We start from the raw sequence: 9,608 nt of genomic DNA, 5'->3' as shown, positions 1-9,608 counted from the left end.
ACACACACACACACACACACACACACACTGAGGGAAGACTGGAAAAGCTGGATGTGTCTGCCCAAAAACTGTTTTTCTCTTATTCTGTTTTGTTTCTATTTGTTACATGTGAATAAATTTCCATTTATTAGAGTTGATAATTTGTTTACTTTCTATCTATTCAGTACATTAACTGTGTGAGGGTGAAATGCAATAAAAAAAAGTTAAGAGAACAGGTCCAGATTATAAACAGCTTTACCGTTGGCTGATCTCACAATCGTCTCCTACACTGTTTTCAGCACGGCTGCTATCTTAGTCGAAGTCCTGTTATGACTCTTTACATTTATGCCTCTGCAATATTCATTGGATCACCTCCTGTGTGTCATAACAGTGGACCTGCAACTTGATTGTCATTTTCGTGAAAAGGATGAAAATTTAGGGAAGCAAAACTGGTGAGCGGTCCAGAAACTTCTGCGTTTTGAGTGTGCTCTGAGCTGACAGGAGATGGCTGGCTGACATGCACCATAATTCACATCACTTCTGCTGAATGTTCTTCTTCAGAAGCCCCAGAAAGTTCGAATAGAGCTCCACGTTGACAGTTTCACCACAGGGAATGAATTCACTGTGCACCATGTTGGAAACTAAAGTGACTAGTATGCCCTCGGTCTCGCACCTCTCCCCACACACTTGCCTTAGGGCTTGGAAACTGTGGAGTCTGACACAAACTTCAGGTTGATTTGAAAAGACAAGTTAAAGTTTGACCTCTGTGCAAGTTTGAGGTCTGCGGTTAAATCATAGAGCACGGAATAAGATCTAAAAACAGCATTCATGCTGGAACTTGTCGGGACCAAAGCAGCCATGTCTGAGAAGATAAGCTTTAACGTGAGATTGGCCTCATTAAATTCTTCTGATTCTGTTTTTAGAGGGGGGGTTTTTTCCATTCAGAAAAAGTGTCAACACTTGTTTTGGTGTTTTGGCTGCCCAAAAATAACCGAGCTTTATGATATTCAGGACTTAATAATCTATTTTCTATCTATCAGCTGCGTGTGGCTGGATATGTTAGTGTTCGTTGAAAGTCTTCCTGCTGCTACTAATTAAAAAACCTAAACTAAACCAGCAGCCTATAATTACCTGAAACTTGCTGTGAAACTGTGCACAGCTGATGGGAACTACAGATATATGTTCACCAATACAAGCTTTCTTACTTCATTCACTCCTGTTAAAAAAATGATTATTTTATCTGCTTTAAGATTTGCATCAGTGTTTTTCATCTCTTATCAGTGGTTATGTAAAACTGACATACGTCTTTGTCCCCTCACAGTACTTCACCTGCCTCCTCCTCATCCTCGTTGCCCAGATCACTGCTGGAGTTCTCATTTACTTCCAGAGAGATCGGGTAAGAAGCTAGTTTAGTTGATCCTGCTTTACTCTCTTCCCCTATATTTTTAATTTCACATCTTCTTTCTTTTTGTGTTGTATTTGTTTCCTTTTTTATTTTTACCATATTTCCTAATTTAACCTGTTTCCCCCACTTCTCGTACATTCTACCACCTACCACTCCTCCACCCACTAGTACAGTTTGGGCCCACTGGGTACTTGTTTCCCCTTCACAGCTTTCGCTGGCTGTGTGTACATTAACCAGTAAGGAATCCAAAGTTCAACAAATGGAAAGTTTCAGTTTGTGAGTTTGTGTCATGTGATTGGATTGTGAAAAGTGAGATAAAGAAGGGGGACAGGAGACATGTGATAACAGTACCGGAAGTAGTTTGTAGGTTGCTGTAATCGAAGGCTTTCGTCATCATATTAGTGATGTGGAGCGAGTGTGCTGGAGAATCGCATTAAATGATGTTTTTAAAGCTTTAATCATATGAAATAAGTCTGTCTTCATCTTCTATACGTTAGTACTTTTCACCCCAGAGGCAGAAATTGTCATCGTATTAAGTGTCATGTCACCCATTTCTGCTCTTTTTAAAAAAAAATAAATAAATTTTAAACAACAACAACCAAACTGTGGCAAAGTTTAATCCTTTGATAGATTTTATTAGCTCGGCAGGGGGGCTTGAATTAGAAAACAAGCTGGCTAAAATAAAAACCATGACAAACAACACCAAAAAACAGCTTAAGATTTTCAAAACGTATTGGATTAAATTTTAAAAGGCTGTTGCGTAGCTGTAAATGTGTTTTTCTGAACTCCTGATGTTTTAATGTTTTCCCCCCTTAAAACCTTTCTTATACAGGTCAAACCAGTAATAGCACCACCTTTGTGTTGTTCTAAAGGGAGTGTTAAGTTGGAGCATATAAACATCTAAAACCGGTTTTGTTCTCTAAACATGGCCTTTCTTTTCCAAGACATAAAAAGCCTTTCCCTTGATAAACCTCACCACTGCGCTCAGGATAGGTGGTGGCTGTTTCAGCCCTCCAGCATTTATATGCATGTATGTGTACGTACATGTGTATCTGTAGCCCAAGACACCCTCCCTGTGTTTAAGGCTCACCACAGGGCAGGGTGCTGCCCATTCCCAGAATAGGGTGAGGCTCTCGCTGTAGAGCCTCAGAAGCTGCATCTCTGCCACCGCTCTGTGGTCGTACACACATAAACACGGAGTCGTTCTCTTGCTAAGCTGTATTTGAACAATGTTTGAGCCCAGCAAGAGACGTCACATAGAAGAACCGACTGCGGCGGTGCTCGAAGAAGCATACATTTAAAATTTGGAAAAGAATGATCATCTGTGGGATTTGTGGGGGGTTGTTGCTTGTTTATTTGCTTCCTTCATCACCACTGTTTCACTTCCCCTCTCTGGCTGGTGTTCAACCTTTTTTTTTAATGCCTAAAATAAAAAGCACTTTTATTTACGTACAGCCATGGTGTGTTTTCTGATTCTTAGACACTGATAATAATATACTCGTATTCAATTCCAGTTGGCATATGAGATGGACAGCATTATTAAGACTGTGATCATCACCTACCCCAATAACAGGACCACAGAGCACCCCTTGGACTACATTCAGAGGACGGTGAGTTGACGCTTCACCCCCCCCCCCAAAAAAAAACAAAAAAAACATTTGTTTCGATTTCAGTTTGGATTGTTTTGGTGGCAGGCGTGATTACTCTAAATAATTCTTCAAGAATCACATTACAATACATTATAAGCAGCTTTTCTATCCTTTTTAATGCGTAACTCAGTCAATCAACAATTATCATGCAAGCAGCTAACGGTGTGATTGCAGCTTTCCATACATCAGGAGAGACTAATTGTGCTGAATAGTTGTAGGTCTGTAACCTGCAGCCTTCGTCTAACTTAACTTTCATCCAATCCGGTGGGCTCCCTAAGTTCCATCACATCCACTGTTTTCTGGAGACAGCCTTTTCAGAACTATACAAATAAAACTGACCTGAGGGATACGTGAAAATATGTGTATGCTTTGCACTTTGGATGAACTAACTCATTAAACTAATCAGCCTGTACCCAGTTTCTTCCCTCTCTTCTTCCACCTTTGCCTCTTTCTTGCAAAGCCTCTTTCCTCCTGGTCTTTCTGAAAGCAGCAGCCAAGAATACATTGTTCTCAAATATCATAATACAACTACTCATTCACAGAGCCAAGGGATTTGCTAATTTTGGATCCAGTTTCATTTCCAATTCATTTTTGTCTCTTTTAAAGAAATAAAATGCAGCAAAACCTTTTCAATCCATCCTCTGTGGAGTTTTTTGTGTTTCTAACTTGTCTCACATCTTTGCTTTCTCCCATATTACCAGATGAAATGCTGTGGTTTTACTGGGCCGGGCAACTGGTCTGAGAACCCTGTGATCAAGAACAGCACCCAGGTGCAGTATTCCTGCTCCTGTCGTAATGATTCCTTGCCTGGAGTGGATAAGGTGCTAGCAGGCCTGTGTTCAACCTTGTCCTCGGATCCACCTGTTTATGAAACGGTAAATAACACAATGTAAAGTCTGCAGCCTCCTGTCTGTGCGCTAAGAGTTGAAAATTAGGCGAGCAACTCTTAAATTATACAACCAAGACTGAAATTGTTTTATTTCCATACCATGATATCGCTGCTTATACAAATTATTATTATTATTATTATTATATATATATTTATTTATTTATTTTTTGGTATTTTCTTTAATGTTTTCTCCAGGCAGTGGGACAGCCCCAAAATACTGTAGGCAAAAGAGCCAAACGGGACAGGTTAAAAAAAAAAAAAAAAAAAAAAAAAAAAAAAGGAATTGATGATCTGCATGTTTGATTCGGCCTTTATACGTTAGAGAGGCAGGGCTGAGATGGTTTGGACATGTGCAGAGGCGGGTTAGTGGATACACTGGACAAAGGAAAAGAGGAAGGCCACAAAGAAGATTCATGGATGTAGTGAAGGAGGACGTGTAGACGGTTGCTGTGACATAGGCGAATGTTGGGGATGGGATGAAATGGAGGCAGATGATCTGCTGTCATCAGAGTTTTACTACAGTTATTATCACTGCATTTAAAAAGTATCTTACTTACTGATTGGATGTGTACTACAAGAAGTATAGACTTATTTGAAGTACTTTGCAGCTGCACGTAAGCATAGGAATGATTTTTAATTTATGATTCTTTGTTTTAGGGAATTTAACGATTTTTAACATTTAATGTTTGTATCTGATAAGGCCCAATCAGCATTAAGGTAAAGTAGATGTCGGAGTTGAATTTTCCAGTAGTCTTAGCAAACAGATTACTGAAGCTTTCAGACTAAGACTGGGTGGAGATCTTAAAACACAACTCTGTTTTAAGGGTCCTAAAACTGTGGAGCAGAATGGACAGTAGACATAAACATAGCAAAAGTTACACGTTTCAAAATGAAAACCCACCAGTTTGGATTTTTGTTTTGTTTTTAAGTCCAGGCCATGGTTAGGGAGATGACACAGACGTCACACCTTTAATCTTTACAGAACTGTTTGACTAAGACTGGCAGCTCAGTGTGCGACTGTGGTTAAACTCAATCAGCGCCGTGATCGGTGGCAGCCCAGGCAAATTGTTCATACTGCTCTGATTTATCCAAACAGCAGTACAACTCCACCGTTCTGTTGTTTGGTCTGCGTGTTTGAGAAACTTTACACTCCCCAGTCGCTCCCTTCCTCGGCTAAGCTAAACCTGTTATTCTTCCCCTCACAGGCTCAACCCAGAGCTAACAGTTGTGCTTTCAAAAGGCTCAGTTCATGTCCGGCTGTGATCCTGTAATCATTCATCTCTCTGCATGTCCCCCCCCCTCTCTTGTTCTCTCCTGTAGGGCTGTAAAACCACCATAGAAACATGGCTAAAGGATAACTTGGGAGTTATTCTGGGGATCTGTGCTGCCGTGGCAGTCGTGGAGGTACAGTATCCGCCTCTTCCTGTTCTGATTTTTATCAAGAGTGCCTTAAGGCTGCCAGTATATTTGTTTTTAACTGCACCATGTCTGCGTTTGCTTGGATCGTAGCTGGTATACAGTTTCAAGTTAGGTCAGGCAGACACAAGATAAATAAATGCATTAAATTATGTTCGTTCATCACAACGATGGCAGAAAGCAAACATGTGTTTAGATTATCGTAGTAGATAGACTTTATAATCCTCCATATATACTGCTATAGGCTACTTTTAACTCCTTCCTCATTCACAAAAGGTCACCAAAGTGGGTTTGAGTTCGAGTCGAAGACTTTTGTGGCATAACCACAAAAAGATCTGTGCCTTCTCTCGAGGTCTTTCCTTTATGGATCTTTTGCTTGTTTTGTTAGGTGAATGTGTAACTACACCGACAACAGCAGCTTAATCCTACACCCAGGTGCCACATGTACTGTTCCTTTAAAAGTTTGGTCTTCATTACCATACCTCTGGCTTCAGCCAGTTAGCTTAGCTGGAAGCAGAGTGAAACAGCTGGCCAGCATCTGTACATAACTCTTGTAGGCAGAATCTAGTTTGGTTAAAAAGAAAAGCTTCTCCTTCCTCTTTAACTGAATGTCAGAGGCACTAAAAGGAAAGTGAAGAAGCCTTTAGAAAACAAAACCTCCAAAGTTTTAGGAAATCCAAAAACGTATTTATATAGCTTACCTTTTTTGAATAATATATAAATGTAGGTGGAGGAGAGTGTGTGAACCTTTAGAATTTGCAGTAAAATTGAAGGTGAAATTAGAATTTGGCTCTTTAGGTTAAAAAAACTGGGAGGTATTGAAGTACGATCCTGACATCTGAGGTTGTGAATCATGGCTCAAAAGCAAGAGGCCTGAGGTCCTCAGAACAGAAAGCAAGCAGTGTTTATTTATGTAGTATCTGTCCCTGCTTTTTCTATATAATAATGTTTCCAGTAGTCTCAGTTTCTGCCTTTTTAGACTAAAACACGGTGCTGTCGTTTTCAAACTAAGACTGGATATGTAGTGTTTCCAAAACGTATCAGACAGGAATCACAAAGTGTTGACACAATGCAAAATTTTAAAAAGAAAATAAATCAAACAACAGATTAAAAAATTTAAAATTAAAAGACAGTGTAAAATACTTTTAAAAAATACCCTTTTTTTGAAGCTAAACTAGGGTTAAGGGCACATTACATTAAAGCAGAATTTGGGGAAACACGTTTCCCATGCCCGCGTAAATGGACATGTGCGGTTGAAGCTCTGCAGTGGACATAACTAAAGTATGTGAATATTGTTTCAAGACAGACTTGGAGAAAAAAAACAAAGCCTGTGGTTCAGTAATTGTAGCCTGTTGTAAATACACAGAAATTCTTTTGGTTTTATCACCTGCATGTTTGAGTGCACACTCTGCTCATCAGTTTCAAATGCAATATCTAAGCCGACAACTCCTCTTTCCTCCAGCTCCTCGGGATGATCCTCTCCATGTGTCTCTGCAAGAACGTTGGCCGGGAAGATTACAGCAAAGTGCCGAAGTACTGAGCTGATGCTGGAGCCAGCTTCACATCACACACACAGATGGACGGACTCTCCCTCTCTCTCTCCTCACAGCCCAGTCTTACACACACACACACACACACACACACACACACACACACACACACACACACACACACACACACAGACAAATGACAGCTGTCTCCACCATTTGAGCTTCTCATGTCTGCACAGCTGTACAGATTTCTCACGCCCACATGTACACAAACACACACACACACACTTCTCAAGTGTGATATATTTGTTGACCCTAAGTTGAAAAGTTACTTAATTTTCCTCATTTTATTTGTTTTTATTTTTGATGGAAGCTTCTGGCGTTTGATACTATGCAAGTGTTCATTTGTATGTCGTCGTCTTTTTTCTTTTTTTTGTGTCCCCTTGGCTGACCTCAGTGATGCGCTTAACCCTGTAAAGTCATAAGAAAACTGCCAGAAAATTCTTCATTTATTGTGTCTTAATTGAAAATTCAGACACATTTTTTCTTTTAATAAAAGGAAGTATTAATTTGCGTGTAAGCATTTAAATTGGTATCATCTTTGCCACAGCCATTTTTTATGTTTAAAAATGTTCTGTTGCTTTAAAAAAAAGTGCAATGCATTGATGATGTAGAAGTCTCAAAAACTCATGTATCAAATGTAAACCTGGCGCTACAGGGTTAACTGGTGAGAGAAAGAGAGCACTTTAGTGATATTGAGTTAGCTGAGAGCCAGTTATTCTGACTTCAAGGCACGGAGATGAGAGGAAAATGGGAGGGCGCATGCTACTATCTCAAGGTATTTTTGGTGCAGTGGGTGGAGGATGGATGCAGGGCATGGCTGCTGCGGTGGAGGTTTTGGCTTCTGTCGTCAACTCCTCGTACCCAGTAGCCCTCTGTTGACACCCACCACCGGCTCCACCTCATGCCTACCCATCATCTCTAAATCATGTCTGTCTTCCTTTCGGGTACGCATGATTCGTAACGAGCGGCTCTTCGAAATGAACTTTTCTGTTTGAAGTACGTATGCGTATGACGTGTTGAGTGAATATTTTATTTCTTTATGTTCTTTTTTAGTATTTTCATATTATCTGTTCTTTTTTGTTGTTTTTAAACAGCTGTATATATGACTTTAGATAGTGATCGTGGCATGTTGAGTGCTCGGTCAGCGTTTTATATGGGAAAGCTTTCACCCACATGTTCCTGTTTTAAGACGTCCTATTGTTCTTCGGTTCCTTCGGTTCTTGATGAAGAGCAGAGCACGGCTGCCCGTCAGCACTATTTTGGTCTGAATCGGAGAAATTGGATCCCTTGGTAAATTGTCATCAGTCTTAAAGCTATATTTTCATTTCCTTAACATGGCGTGGTTGTTTTTGAACTTACACACAGCTCTTGGCTTTTATTTTGAAAAGTCATTTTTTCGTGTGTCTTTTAGCAGCTGTGTGACCACAGTGGATTTCTTTCATAGCGTGACTGTTTTCCAAGAAGTTAGTTTATAGTATCAGTCCGTGAGAAAAAGGAAAGACAAAAAAAGTTGTAAGTTATTACATATTCAGAAACTGACTCTTCTCCCACTTATACTTTCTTCTCTAAAAATACTTTTTACAAAACCTCTTCTCTTCCTCATTTATTTTTTTAGCCGTCTTCTCCATAAAATCCCATCTTTTCACTTCAATACACTATTATAGCTCAATTTATGGTTAATGAGCACTTTCATGAGCCTTCGAAAGCGTGTTCAACACGCTGTAATTACAGAGGATTAAAAGCTGTTACAGTCAGCTTCTACTGCGTGAGCTGCCAAATTGAAAACATTAATTTAAGTTGAAGAAAAATGAAGGTTTCCTTAATGTTTAGAATACTTTGTACACTTTTTCCTTTGTGGACCTTTTAAGCCATGTTAGTAATTAATTGTTTCTTTTTATTACTGAGAATTATTAATAAACATGAACCCACTAGAAACTGTTGACTGCTGATTTCATTTTATTTAAAACTCCAGTTAGAAGTTGGTACGACTTCACGCACAGACTGGAGTCAATCTTTCGCAGGCTGCTTGTTATTTGTGTGTTCAGATGTCACGTTTGTTTGTTTTGTGTTTTACTCAAAGCAACCAGAAGATGGCAGTGTACACCTAACATTTGCACTTGGCTAAAATGAGTAAATTTCCCTGTTATGGCCTTTTATGTGTAAAATGAAAGACCTCTCATCACTGGATTAATTATGCTCTAAAACCCTGATTTATAAAAGCTACAGGTTTAATTAATGGGATTCATCCAGATTCTTATGAAATTGGTTATTTCACTACCTTTCCAGTTTTGCACCTCTAAGCTAATTAATTTCTTTTTTTTTTATCGTTTCTTTTCTTAGTTTTTTTTTTTTTTATGTTAATTTAGTCTCACTACCCCGTGGCTCAATACAACAAAAAGCTCCACACGCAGAAATTTCGCTGCTTCAACAGGATTTTTCCCCTGTAAGATTGTCTCATGAGATCTAAATGCAGTGACTCTTATCAAGGAAAGCGAGCCCCATGATGTAATGTCATACCACAAGCTAATACCTCACCACTGCCTTTGCTGCTTTTAAAGGAAACAAGACAATTACAGCACAGACCTTGCTGCTCTAATCCACTATTGTCTAAGGCACTTAAACTCAGTGTAATGAGTACAGCTTAGTGTCCTCTCAGGAGGCTGCTTTTACATCTCATCAGTGAGCTTCAAGAGGCAAACATCACCTTATCATTTAAA

General features: G+C 39.5%; 1 protein-coding gene across 2 annotated transcripts in view; it reads left to right on the top strand.

The window, feature by feature from the left end:
- The window catches only part of cd82b (CD82 molecule b), a 22,650-nt gene extending 13,824 nt beyond the window's left edge, over positions 1-8,826 (top strand). For both annotated transcript variants that reach the window (XM_005929111.3, XM_042221959.1), the window contains exons 5-9: positions 1,301-1,375; positions 2,899-2,994; positions 3,735-3,908; positions 5,243-5,326; positions 6,801-8,826. In XM_005929111.3, coding sequence (XP_005929173.1) covers positions 1,301-1,375; positions 2,899-2,994; positions 3,735-3,908; positions 5,243-5,326; positions 6,801-6,878 — 507 coding nt within the window. In that variant the 3' untranslated portion in view covers positions 6,879-8,826. The remainder of the gene's footprint in view (positions 1-1,300; positions 1,376-2,898; positions 2,995-3,734; positions 3,909-5,242; positions 5,327-6,800) is intronic.
- Positions 8,827-9,608: the final 782 nt, after the last annotated feature.

This window comes from Haplochromis burtoni, unplaced genomic scaffold (assembly GCF_018398535.1).
Source record: "Haplochromis burtoni strain Fernald_Lab_line unplaced genomic scaffold, NCSU_Asbu1 Contig_77, whole genome shotgun sequence".
NCBI lineage: Eukaryota > Metazoa > Chordata > Actinopteri > Cichliformes > Cichlidae > Haplochromis > Haplochromis burtoni.
Note: the sequence above shows the minus strand (reverse complement) of the source record. Positions and strands in the feature narration are given on the sequence as shown.